The sequence below is a fragment of the Cibotium barometz genome, chromosome 50 (assembly GCF_041138505.1).
Source record: "Cibotium barometz isolate CiBa-2024 chromosome 50, ASM4113850v1, whole genome shotgun sequence".
Taxonomy (NCBI): domain Eukaryota; kingdom Viridiplantae; phylum Streptophyta; class Polypodiopsida; order Cyatheales; family Cibotiaceae; genus Cibotium; species Cibotium barometz.
The window spans coordinates 21,386,371-21,400,328 of record NC_141095.1 but is presented as its reverse complement, the minus strand read 5'-3'; the positions used below and the strand labels follow the sequence as shown (position 1 = coordinate 21,400,328).

At 46.1% G+C, this 13,958-nt stretch overlaps 1 protein-coding gene across 4 annotated transcripts in view; it reads left to right on the top strand.

The window, feature by feature from the left end:
- Nucleotides 1-13,045, top strand: part of LOC147609935 (YTH domain-containing protein ECT4-like) — a 39,448-nt gene extending 26,403 nt beyond the window's left edge. For all 4 annotated transcript variants that reach the window (XM_086787167.1, XM_086787170.1, XM_086787168.1 and 1 more), the window contains exons 9-10: nt 11,784-11,936; nt 12,018-13,045. In XM_086787167.1, coding sequence (XP_086643293.1) covers nt 11,784-11,936; nt 12,018-12,305 — 441 coding nt within the window. In that variant the 3' untranslated portion in view covers nt 12,306-13,045. The remainder of the gene's footprint in view (nt 1-11,783; nt 11,937-12,017) is intronic.
- The last annotated feature ends 913 nt before the right edge of the window (nt 13,046-13,958 follow it).

The window sequence follows — 13,958 nt, the reverse complement described above, 5'->3', positions numbered from 1 at the left end:
GATCAAACCAGTGAGGGAAGACCTGAATCTGCAGTGGAGAGGCGCCGAAAGAAGCCAGCCGACCAGCAGTAGAACTGAGAAGAAAACGCAGATGTGAAGGTGCTGAAAACTGAGGCAGATATGGGGCAAAAAGTTAACGTTGACTAGGGCAGCAGATTAACGCTGAACCAGGAGCGATGATACCATGAATGAGTGCACAGAGTGGAAGCAAACAAGCACTAGAGTGCTGAGAAGAGAGTGCAAGAGAGAGATATGAAGCAACTATGCTGAATATACTGAAGTGATACAGTCCCAAGCAAGAGACATGAAGAGTCTCGTAAGTGAGGGAGCAAAAAAAAGGACTAGACTATGAGAAAAGTGGGAGACCAGCCCACCTATTTATAGGTAAGAGGGGCTGGCCGACTGGACATGAGAACCTGGCCGACTCGACATGGGTCTGCTGGCTGACTGGGAAAAAGGTACCCGACATGGGAAAAATCCCAGAAAAATGTACAAAAATAGGGTGGCCAGCCCACAACCAAGGGCCATGAAAAGGGACCAAAAAGGGGACTCCAATGATGAGCAGAATTTGGGGATGAATGTGCTAACACATCCATCTCTCTTGACTTTAGGTGTTTCGGTCCAGCGTTTCAGTTGGTGCCTGTCACAGCATGAAACGTTTCGGGTTGAAACTCCTCGTTACAGGGTGAAATGTTTCGGACTTGAAATGTTTCGTGGTGACGTTGCTTGAACCTGGGTCCAATGCCTCGAGTTTTGAGGACGCTCGGGCTTCTTCTCACTGCCTTGAACAATCCCCCAAAAACCCTTATGAATGAATCAGATCTGTATATTCAGCTTCCAATGAGCGTAGTTGTTTCCGTCCAACTCGTCCTCTTTGTTTGTACAAGGGGGAGCCATATCCACAGCAGCAAAGTACGCCGCAAAAAAAAAAAAACTCAAATCTCAGCACTCCAAGACGTCTCTTGAGCACTGTTCGACGGAGAGAAGCACGAGGACCAATCAGCCCCCTCTCAAATCTGAGAGAGAAAGGAGCTGGACAGCAGCAAAACAGTCCACCAAAACGCACCGGAAACACCCAACTGGAGGGAGGAGAAGCCGGGGAAGTAGGCTTGTCGGGGCCGCTTGTCAGGCTGCACCGCCACACGCGAATAGAACACCTCCAGAAGCTGTCCTGACTGAAAAAACAGCCACTACACCACCAACCACTGTAGAAAATGCTTAGAAAAGCAAAACGCAGCCACCTTGGACTTGTTGGTCATGTCCGCCCGGCCACTCCTGGCTAGTTCAGGTGTGAACCCAGCTTACTTACAGGCACTTTTTCCTTGTGGTTGGACACAAGTTTTTTCCGTGTGAACACACTCTTGTGTGTTGGGTGCTTAGCCCGAGGCTTTTTGGTACTCACATTGTACTTTCATATTTTCATAGAGTACATCTTTTCCAGCACTCACGTTTCTCTTTGCTTGAGCTTGTGTGTGTGTGTGTGTGTGTGCAGGCTAGCCGCCCTCCTACCCAACATTGGTATTCGAGCTTGTCGGTTAGGGTTAGGGTTAGGGTTTTCCTTGCTGCCCTTTGCTCCTTGCTTTGGCCTATCGTGCACAAAATCACACACACACTCTCTCTCTCTCTCTCTCTCTCTCTCAGCTGTGCATTTGTATAGTTCACCCTTCTCTGCAGTTTGTGGGCGCGCCATGGCTTGCGGCTGTGTGCGTCACTTTGTGCTGATGAGCTGCTCAATTTTTCCAGTTGCGCGTTGAGGCTGCACTTGTGCCTGCTGCTCGCATGCTGACTTGTTGTTAGTGTGCTGCGCTCTAACCTGCTCGAGCTGCTGCTCGTGCGGCTGCCCAATGCTACTGCTGCTATTGTGCATTGTTGTTTTGTGCACACTATTGCTCTGAACGCGGTGCTGCTGCTTTGCGTTCTTGTGCTACTGTTGCTATTGCCTTGTGTGGTTGAGCTCCGCCGTAGCCAAGTTGCCGGTGCCTGATTTCGCTGCTATTGCAGCTGCGCAACCTATTCAAGGTTTTGTGGATTGTGCCCTAGTTGCTGTACTTGCAGCCTGCATCCTCCACTATCTTGTGCACTTGTTCCATTTGCTTCAATCCTGTGTAGGTATTCTCCTGTAATAATTTCCTCTCCCCGAAAGCTTTAAAATCGATCAATTTGTTTGCAAAAATTTGGGGTTTTTCAACATTAAGCCTTGATTTGCAGCATTTTATCGCTTTGGTACCCCTTTCATTGGGATTGCAGTACATTGACTTGCAAAATTGAGGATTTTTGTCAGAAATCTTCAACCTTTTATAGGTTTTCTTAGGGATATACAAGTGTTTATAGGTGCTGGTGCTCTCCGGATTGTTTCCCCTTTCCAAAATTGCAAAATTGAGCATATTGATGTCATTACAATTTGGGGGTTTTTCACATTGAGCCCAAACTTGTGACATTGCTTCAATTTTGCATTTTGCATTGATTTTAGCGGGTTTGGTGCATACATGTATCAACAATTTGACACATTTGGTAGGTGAATACAGGTGCAGGTGGTTTTGATTTCTTCTGCTATTTTTTCCCTCTTCCCGAAATCATTGATTTGGACTAATTGGCTGCCCAAAAATTGGGGCTTTTCTACATTGAGCCCATTTTTGCAGCATTCGATCCATTTACCTTTGATTTTGCGGGGATTTGCGCACTTATATATGCAACATTGGGGATTTCTAGCAGATTTTGACACTTTATTGCAGCTCTTACAGGTGTTAGTTGATCGTGTTTTTCACGGCACATGTATACATTTGTGGTTTGCTACAATATATGTATGCCATTGTGGACATTTTGACAAATTTGCATTATCGTGCAGTACACTTGCAGATTTGGGACATGCATATGTATTTCTTGTGGTGAAGGAGTTCCCTTCTAGTCCATTGGTTTTCATGTATCTCCTGCATTCTTATAGCCTTGCGGGGCATTGCCTACTCTTGTGGTGACCGTTGACAACTCTCTTTTGCTGTGTTGTCATGGCCAACTATAGTAATGACCTCTTTGGCATGCTGTCTCAAGAGGACAAGCTAAATGGGGATAACTACCCCATGTGGGCTTATATGATGTGTCATGTTTTGGTCGCTAAGAATGTATGGTTATATGTGGATGGCATTGAGGAGCGCCCTCTCGCACCTGCTCCCGTGGAAGGTGAAGTGATTTCTGCTCACTCTCCTGCAGGTCAACCTTCTCGTCCTCCTTCCCCACCTAGCAGCAGTGTACTTGGGATGCCCAGGATGCTCAGGCACATGTGTTGATTGCTCTCACGTGCCGCCGGCACATTATTCCGCACGTTCGTTCCTGCACCACTGCTAAGGGTGCTTGGGATACGGAATTGTATTCGGGTCGTTATGAGGCTCGTGTAGCTTACCTTCCGGGCAAGCTAGAGAGTGACCGCATGCTTGAAGGTGAATCTATCGATCAGCCCCTTACGCATGTGAAAGACCTTTGAGAGCAGCTCATCGACATTGATGAGGTCTTAACAGATGGCTTAATGCGGTCACTTTTGACAACCTTGTGACTCTATTGCCCAATGAGGAGCAATCTCGTTCTAACAGGAATAACATGATGTCTAATGAGTCAGCAATGACTGCTTGAAAGAATGGCTGTAAAACAGAAAAACAGCAAATAGATCTTGCAAAGAAGCACATATGCAAAAGAACTGAAGTAGAAAACTTGTTATCTGCTGAAGTAGAGCACGAGGGCTGCCTGGAGGTGCATACAACCAACATCAATAGCTGAATAATGAAGTGCTAATGATGCTAACCCAAGCCACCTATTTATAGGTTGGACAAGAGCTAGTCGGCGAGTATAAAAACAGCGGGCTGGCCGACTATGCAAAAAATACTAAAATAATGTCTAAAACATAGACAAATTAGCAGGAAAATATCTAAAATAAGATGAATGCATGGCCTCATAAATCTGGCCAGATACAGCATGAAATATGCACATATATGCCTTTTTCGCCTTTGCCTTTGTCCTTGCCCTTGTTAGAGGCAACAAAAGCAGACTCTGACTTGCCTTTTCCGCGAAGCATGCACTTGTCGTGGAGATAACTCACGACTTCCTCAAAAGGGAGGAGAGGATCACGGAAATAAATGTGATCTTTGAAAGAGTCAAAGGATGATGGCAGCTTACCAAGCAGTTTATGGATCGGGTTGTTGATTGAGCTCCCATACTCCTCAAGCTGCCTCTCGATCCTTGTGAATTCCCTAATCTTATCAATGATATTATCTGAGTCACTGATGGTAATCTTCTCAAGATCCGCCTCCAACTTAGCAATCTTCACGGAAGATACTCTCCCGAACCTCCTCTGAATCTCATTCCACATCTAGCTGGCATCACTCTGAGAAGATATGAATTGTGCCTGGATAGATGGTGTCATACAATGGATGATGATGAGACGGGCCCGTGCATCTAGAACTCCACGAAACGTGGGATCCACCAAGTGAGGAGTGCTGATAGAGGGCCACACACCTGCTCCTTCAAGAAGCAATTGCGTATAAAATGACAAAGTATGGTAGTTGGTAGCAGTCAACTTCATGGAATCACTCACTTGAGGGGGTGAATAGGATGGCACATGGGAAGGGTTTGGGATGAGGGTTTGTGGGAGGGGAGAAACAAGAGAAGTGGTGGTGGGGAATATGGAAGGAAAAGAAGCAGGAATCTGGGAATAAGGTAGAGAAACACGAAACTGGGAAGAAGATCCTTGTGAATTTGGGGCTTGGGATCGGGGAGAAGAAAAGAGAATCCCCGAGTGAGAAGAATGTCTATGACTAGAAGCCATATCTCTGATAATGCATAACGCAGCAAAATCCTCCTCTTTAACAAAGCTGATCAGAAAATCAGCAAACTACTCCTCGAAAGCTGAGTGCAGCCAAGAGAAAGGAAGGAGAAGAAGGGATGGGAGGGTGGGAAACCAAAAGGAGAGGTAAGAAATGACTCCCCTGGGTTAAAACCCTGTTGTAGCACCAAAATACGGGGCTGAGATCTGAAAATGCAGATCTCAGGCTCAAAACGCAGCACCTCTGTGGAAAACACAGGTCCTCAACAGAAACGCAGCTCCTCAGTGGCTCCTCAATGGAAAACGCAGGTCCTCAACAGAAAACGCGGCTCCTCAATGGAAAACGCAGGTCCACAGCAGAAAACGCAGCTCCTCTGTAGATGTAGATGCGACCTACAGCAGTAGATGTAGAAAACGCAGGTCCCTTTCCAACACTGGGCTCTGATACCATGAAAGAATGGCTGTAAAACAGAAAAACAGCCAATAGATCTTGCAAAGAAGCACATATGCAAAAGAACTGAAGTAGAAAACTTGTTATCTGTTGAAGTAGAGCATGAGGGCTTTCCGTAGGTACATACAACCAACAGCAATAGCTGAATAATGAAGTGCTAATTTATCGGTTGGACAAGAGCTGGTCGGCTAGTATAAAAACAGTGGGCTGGCTGACTATTTAAAAAATACTAAAATAATGTCTAAAAAATAGACAAAAATAGCAAAAAAATATCTAAAATAAGATGAATGCATGGCCTCATAAATCTGGCTAGATACAGCATGAAATATGCACATATATGCTCAATCTGGAGATGATAATGCCAACACTGCTTCCTTTCGTGGGAATCGATCTAGGCCTAAACCTAGCCCATTGGATCCTCCAAAGAAAGAGGACAAGCCTGACAAGAAAAAGCGTTGTAATTATTGCAAGAAACCAAGGCACACCATTGATGAATGCAAGAAGTGCATTGAGAGTGAGAAAAAGAAGCAGCTGGCATCTTCTTCAACAGGTGCAGATCAAGCCAATTTGGCTACAAATGTAACAGCCTTGACCATTTCGTCTTCATCACTTGTAGAGATGCCTTCTGATGCTGTTGCTTTTGATGACTATGCTATGTAGTATGTACTTTGTGACATGTCTGGTAGATGCATTTTACGAGGGACTTTAGTTGTCCACATGCAGTTGGTGAGACCTTTTGTACCTATCTTGAAAGCAAGTGACTCCATGGACCCTAACAACTATAGGACTATCATGATTGGTCACACCTTGGCCAAGATTTATGGTTCGATTTTGGAGCATGAGCTTAGTAGATGGTCCGAGGAGCAGAGACTTAGAGCACCGGGGCAGGCAGGCTTCAGGAGAGGGCACTCCACACTAGATCATATCTTTACACTACGGGGGATCATTGAGGATTTGCATTAATATTTTAATAATAATAAAATATTGCTCATCTTTTGACAAAGTTCTTGATTTATTGTCTTTCTAGCTTTAGGGCCTTGCTTTTTGGCCCTGGAGATGCTTTTTGGGCTTTTAGCTTTCTGATCGGACTCAGTCTCCTCTTTCCAATGGTGCCCTTGGCTTGCGGTCAACTCAGTTTGACTTTTTACTTTTTTTGCTTTTTGTCCAGGACTGGTACTTTTTCTTGGGCCAACTTCATGGTCCCTGTTCCCATGCTTTTATCAACCTCTCCATGTGTCCGGGCATGTGTTCCAACTTCCATCATGTGAAAAGAGCTAGGAGGGCCAAATAGTTACATTTCCTCCCTCTTATATTGCAGTTGTCCTCAATTGTAGACTGCAAGTGTTCCAAGCACATCCATGTATATCCATGTGTTCCAAGTACAACAAGTATATCCAAATGTTTCAAATATTTCCAAGTACTAGCCTTGTCCGGTGAGCTTGTGCATCTGGTCTTTCCCCATATCTGTGGTGTCATCTGGTCATTTGGCAACATCTCTATGCCTTATCTTTGACCAATGTCTTTGTTCTTGATGGTATGTCTGTCAGAATACGTAGCGGAGATGATGACCAAATCTGGGAACACGAGCAAAAAACGCAGGCAGAAAAACAGCACAAGAGAGAGAGAGAGATGTAGGCGTGTAACTTTGCTCTATATTCACAAGAAGATCCCGAGAAATGATACAAATGAGGTATGGGGGCTGAGGACCTATATATACCTCCCTAGAGGGCAGTCGGCTAGCATCAGGAGTGCCCACAACTGATAAAAAAAAGACCCACGACTGCATAAATGCAGTCGGCCAGCAAACTGGTGCCCACGACTGATGAAAACCAGTCGGCCAGCAGCAAGAGTGCCCACGACTGATAAACACCCAGTCGGCCAGCACTGTACTGCTCTTGGCACCCTCTGGCAGCCCTCCCAAGCCTCAGAAAAATGGGAAAAAATAGGGGAAAAATACGGAGAGTGGGGAAAAATGGGAAAACACCTCATAAGGGCGGGCACACCCACAACAAAGGCCCTGGTGTATAAAACTAGACAGGAGATGACTTCTAACACCCCCTCTCAGCTCCTGGCTGTGTGACCAACCACTGGGAGCTGGGGTGCCGCCTGAGCAAATCCTGAGAGCGACTTCGTGAAGAGGTCCACCGTACTGTCCTCCGTCGAACAGAACTCCAGCAAGATGTCATAAGCAACGATCTGTTCACGAACAAAGTGCCTCGGGATGATCATGGGTTCCTCCAGTGGAAGCCCAAACCTGCAATGTAACCTTCTCCTGCTCCGTAAAACTGCTCCTGGGCCATAAGTAGATCTCCTCGTGTCCGGATCTCCTCCCCAAACCGAGTCACTCCAACCGTGGAGTCGAACTCCATCCAACAATCCCCCTCCTGTGTACAAGAGTCCATGATCCTTCGCATGCCGCAGAAACCACAGGAAACGCAATCCTGCCTCCCAAAGAGACATCTGCAACCATGAGCTCAACCGCCTCATCAGGAAGCTCCCGTCCAATCTGGTGTCCATCAACCAGATCAATGAACCATACAGCTTCTGAGTCACAGAGACATCACACTGCTCACAAGGATCAACACCTGTTACGGTGCACAAGCAAGTCCTGGAAACCTGATGAAACCTGTCAACCACCCCCTCTGAATCCGAAACCACAAAGCCTGGAGAAACCACCTCCTTCTGCAAGTAAGCACCTGCTACCTGCCTAGCTTTTCGAAAGGTCCCCGTGGAAAGAACATCCTCAACAACTGGAAGTTCTATGTTCCGAACAATACGAGACATCAGAGCATAAGTGACCTGTTCAGCTTCCTCTGACTCACGAACACAAGAACTACCAACCTCAGTACTGGAAAGTTCCTGCCAACTGCTGCCAACTACTCGTAAGCTATCCACCATCTGGTCTCGGAAAGCCCGCACCTGCAGCGTATCCACACTTGAGTAGCCATTACCAGACTGGCACCCATCACAATCTTGAGGACCTGGGAGAGAGAGTGCTGAAAGCCTGTAAACTCCATTCTCCACTCCACCTTTCCAAACCACTTGGCCTGTTGTTTTGTCCCGGAGAGCAACAAAATGCTCATCAAACTCCACCTGTACGCCAGTCTTGCAAACCTGATGCACTGACAACAGATGAAAACCAAGTGCCGGAACATACAACACCTGGGAGGAATGCTTCCCCCCTTTGCCATCAGGAACTATCTCCATCCTGCCCTCACTGTGAACTGGGATAGTGGACGTATCCCCAGTAAGAATATGACCAGAAAGCCTGCAGAGATCCTGTAAACCGGAACGGGAAGGAGTCATGTGCCTGGAAGCACCACTATCGAGAATCCATTCCCGAGTATCCGTTGCGGAGAGTCCTCCAATCTCCTCCCTGCCTGAAGAAAATGAAGCATCGGTGTCCATCACCTCCAGGTGCACAAAAGCCGGAGTCTTCATGATTGCTGAGGAGTCTTCACCCTTCTCGGTCTTCCGCTTGGGACACTGCCTCCAGTAGTGGCCTTTCTCGCCACAATCATTACAGGTCCTCTCTGCCTTCAGTTTCTCGCGGTCAGCGTCGGACTTCTTCTCAGAAGACTTCTCCGATGAAGCCTTCCCTTTGCCCGAGTTACGGCCTTTCGACCGTTGGCCAATAAAGGCCTCCGAACCTCCACCCTGAGGAGGGTTCGTAAATCGTTCCTCCTGGTCCAGGACCATGGGCACAAGCTCCTCCCACGTGATGGTGCTGAGCCTGTCATTGGTAATCAAAGACGAGTAAAATGCTGAGTACGAAGAGGGCAAATGTGACAACAACGTGATGGCCATGTCCTCTGACGATATCTCCTTCCCAGCCTGGAGAACTTCCTGCTGAAGAGCCTGCAGCTTGTTAATATGCTCCCGCATCGTCGACGACTTTGCAGGGCTCATAACCCGCATTTGTACTTCCAAGGAAATTCTCTTCATGGGCAATACCCTGTTGTAAAGTGAGGCCAAATGCTGCCATATACCTCTGGCCAGCGTCATGTGCTTTACATGGTTGATTACCTGTGGTGTGCAGTTGAGGAAAATAAACGAACGGACCCTGGCGTTGACACGATCCCACATCTGTGTCTGGGCTTCCCGGTCCTTTCGGGTTGACGGTAACTCCCCTTCCTCTACTTCCGGCCGTGGAACACCAACAACGATGAAATCGGCGAGATCGTAGGACTCCATAACGGATTCCATCATCACCTTCCATATGCCGTAGTTGCTCCCGTCCAACTGACGGTCCACCGGGAACGTGGGGAGTGTCGGGATCTTCACATGTCTCTCGGCCATCTCAAACAGATCTGCCATAGCGGGGATGTACTCTAAAAAGGGTGGGTGGGTGGGAACAAAGAAGAACTAATACTTGCAAGTGGCTGTCCAGCAAATCAGCCCGCCTTCCTCTTGCTTCTCCTCTTCCCGATCAGCCCAAAACAGTCCACCAATCAGCCACAAAACAGTCCCCCTCTTGCTCACACAAATCCCAAGACCTATCTAGAGCCTAGGGCTCTGATACCATCGCAGCGGAGATGATGACCAAATCTGGGAACACACGAGCAAAAACGCAGGCACAAAAACAGCACAAGAGAGAGAGAGATGTAGGCGTGTAACTCTGCTCTATATACACAAGAAGATCCCGAGAAATGATACAAATGAGGTATGGGGGCTGAGGACCTATATATACCTCCCTAGAGGGCAGTCGGCCAGCATCAGGAGTGCCCACGACTGATAAAAAAAAGACCCACGACTGCATAAATGCAGTCGGCCAGCAAACTGGTGCCCACGACTGATGAAAACCAGTCGGCCAGCAGCAAGAGTGCCCACGACTGATAAACACCCAGTCGGCCAGCACTGTACTGCTCTTGGCACCCTCTGGCAGACCTCCCAAGCCTCAGAAAAATGGAAAAAAATAGGGGAAAAATACGGATAGTGGGGAAAAATGGGAAAACACCTCATAAGGGCGGGCACACCCACAACAAAGGCCCTGGTGTATAAAACTAGACAGGAGATGACTTCTAACAATGTCTTCATGGCGTGTCACATGTGTAGATAAAATAAATACATACTTACCTCCTACAAGAATAACTAGACAGAAGCTAGTCAACAAACTAGTATGCATCATTCCCGTCTACTTGGTATTCCAGGTATTGGCCAGGTAGTTTGGAGCGTGGTGGACTATCACATGCCATAAATGCAAGCATTGTCCACACATAAAAAAACCAGACGAAGTCAAAGAAATTCAAACATACATCACAATGCAATGTTCCTCCTGTTCATGGATTGTCCTTTTTGGTTTCATCAAAAACCGTACTGAGCTATCTAGCTCGAGGGAAACCGCTCAAACTATCGCTCAAGGCCATTTGGTCACTAGGACCGCTCGAGAGTTTATCAATAGTCATTTGGGCCATCTGGTTGCTTTGACCGCCCGACTATGAAATCCAATACAGTCATCTAGGCCATCTGGTCGCAATGACCGCCCGACTGTGAAATCCAATATAGTCATCTGGGCCATTTGGTCGCAATGACCGCCCGACCGCGAAATCCAATACAGTCATCTAGGCCATCTGGTCACTAAGACTGCCCAACTGTGAAGTCCAAGATATCTGGCATCGTTGCCTCCCATATAGAAATTTCGCTCCTTGGGCTATCGGGCATCGTTGCCACCCAAACTAGAGCATGTCCAAATAATCATTATATGTCATGCACATAACATGAGGCAGGCCAAAAAGTCACAGGACAGTGGTCACCAATCAATGCAAGTCTAAACACAATAATGCAATAAACATGCATGAGCACTAGCAGGTTTAGTTTTTAGAGGGGCATAAGGAGAACTGTTTGTGTGTGTGGGTGTCACGTGTGCCCGTTGCCATGTGGCTATACTTGCACAGAAGTGCACCGCTACCTTTTGGGATTAGAATGAGCAACTATGCATGTTGGGAGCCCTTGTCCAAGCACTGGTCACTAGTCACCATCATGATTAAATCTAAGGCCAGTTAGTCTGCCTGTTGTCCAGCACAGTTTTTGTGCATTATCACACATTTTTGTAACTTACTTGGAGATGAACTTTGTACTAGTGCTGGGTGCCGGGGGTTGGGGGCATGTATGTGGACTAGCTGGCAGGCCTTGCAGGGTGCTGGGTAGCACAGGATCATACCTGCTTTCATCTTGGAACCCGACCCGCTTTATTTCTTGGTGCGGGCTGTGAACAGGACAGACGTCAGTGGGGGCCAGATGAGCTTTTTTGTAAGGACAGTATTAACATAAGTCGGGCTGCATTTTGTGATGTCATGGCTTGTTAGGGCTGCAGTCGAGAGCAGGCTGACCTGGTGCAAGGGCATGATTTCTCTTTATTTGAAGGCATAATGGCCTTCCCTTCTGATCATTGCTCACGTATACAATGGAGGCATCAATGAGCAAGCCTCAAGCATCCAGAGTTCAATGTAGAAGAACTAATGACACATGTTCATATCAGAGGGGATTGCCATGTTATCATTTGTCAAACTCGGTGGCTTGCTGCAGGTGCCGTTAGGCCAAGGGTCAGAAATGCTGAATATCTTCAAGAACTACAATCTGAAAACGTCCATTTTGGACGACTTCCAGTTTTATGAAACACGCCAAAAATTTATGCAGGACAAGAGAGCCAGGCAGCAGACCCACCTGCAGCATCAACAGGTACAACACTCTTTACCTGTTAGCTTCTTGCAAAAGGTTATAGTCTAGTTTGCAATAACTCATAGTTCATGCTTGGTACAGATCATCCATCATGTGAACAAAGAAGAAGATGGAAAGCCTGCCCAGGGCGATACCCCCCAAAGCGGATCATGTGATGCAGGTTTGGGTCGGTCTGTTGAAGGTGCTGATCAGAGCAAAAAGCTATTGAAGTCTACAGATGGAGAGGATGATGTTGAGAGTTTCAAAGGAGCTGTTGCTGAGGATTCTCAGACTGATTCAATGTCGCCACAACCAGAGAGCCAGGAATTATCATCACAGGCAAGACTGGTAGAGAGTTCTCTGAGCACTTCCAAAGGCTCCGAAAAATAGTATTCAAATGTGGGCTATGTAATATCAAAGTGCAGAGATGGCGCCTTGGGGAAGCGCTCTTGAGTTAGTGTGGCATGTGTGATGGGGCCAAATGGGTGTGGGAAGGTCTTCATTGTGCTGCAAAACCATTACATTCTCTATACGGGACTGCTCGTGATCTTGTTAACAAGTGATCCAGGGATCAAATATGCTGAAGCACACTTGCATGGATAGACAAAATAGAGGAGTCATATGATAGTTTATTAGCTTTTGGACAGAATTAGAGGCATTCACAGCATGATTTCAAGCTTGGTCCCTTTCGATTTGAGCCAACGCGTTTATTTACCTTTTTCAAAAACTAGGATTATTTTCGCTAGGTGCAGTTTGAGTTCCTTACAGGTGATTGTTCCAACCTTTTTTGAGATCCGAGAGTCGGTGAAAGAAGGGCATGTGTAGGTGTGGACACGACCAAATTTAAAAGAACGTTGTCTAGTGGTTTGACGAGGTAGAGAGGTAGCCCTTCAAGCGAAAAAGATCTCATTTGAGTTATTTCAGGCCCAAATTTTTGTAAATTTTAGGTAAATGTAATTGTGCCGCTCTTGACGGCTTGTTTGGTTTGCCTCTTTATTCAGGCACAGAGTGCCATGGGAAACATTCAGCAATTTTTTACCGCATTGGATGCATGTGGGATAAGGTGGTTTTAGCTCAGACTTGAGATGAATATTAGTTTTGAGGCATGCTTTCCTTGTCTCATTTAGTTCCTGTGTGGTGATATGTGGTATAGTCTTCCAGCAAGTATCTTGTTTAGGTTCGCTGACTTTTAAATTGAACACTAATGTGTATCCTTAGACTTCAGGTACTTTTCTATGTTGGCTATGGCGTTTGATAAACAAGCATCTGAACACTATAGTCTGCTGGTATTTGGAGAGGAAAGCATGTTGACTCTGGTGTGTGTGTGTGGCTTTCTATGAATAAGGAAAAGAAGAATGTCAACAAGTTGGTTGTGGTTTTTGACGTGAAATATAACCTATAAACAAGGAAGGAGAGTAGGGTAAGGGAGCTTAGTGAAGTAGGAAATGGCCATGTGTACCTTTTTTTATGGAGGTTATGTGTAATGTGAGGGGAGATTTCACATGGCCATCAATGACATGGTTACTTGGAGTGGAGATTTGAAAGTTTTTTAGTATTGTTGGATGTAACTCAAAATTTGATTTTTAATATCATATTATTGTTGATGTGTCAATTGTACTCTACATTTGTCAGATAGCTAATGTGCAATATTTAAAGTTGTTTTGTACCTTCCACAGTTTAATTCTAGCCAATGTTCTACAAGTCAATGATAACTTTTGACTGTATGATTCTGCAGATTCTGTTAGATTATAATGTGGGTAAGTTTGCACGGATTGGTCTGTGCCTTCATAGGTGAGTTGTCAATGATAAGAACTACATTTTGATTAGAGTTTCAAATTTGAGAACCGTCGTGATTACCTGGTAATAAAAAGGTATGCAGAGTGGGAGGATCTATGAAGAGTTTGAAATGATAAGGGTTCGTCTTATGCATTTTAGTAGAGGAAAAGTTCGTGAGGACAAGTGTGGATAGTCTCCTCGTGGCTTCTCCTAATTAATCAAAAGTGGTAGTCTTGTAAATTAATCAAAGGTGTAGACTTAAGAAGG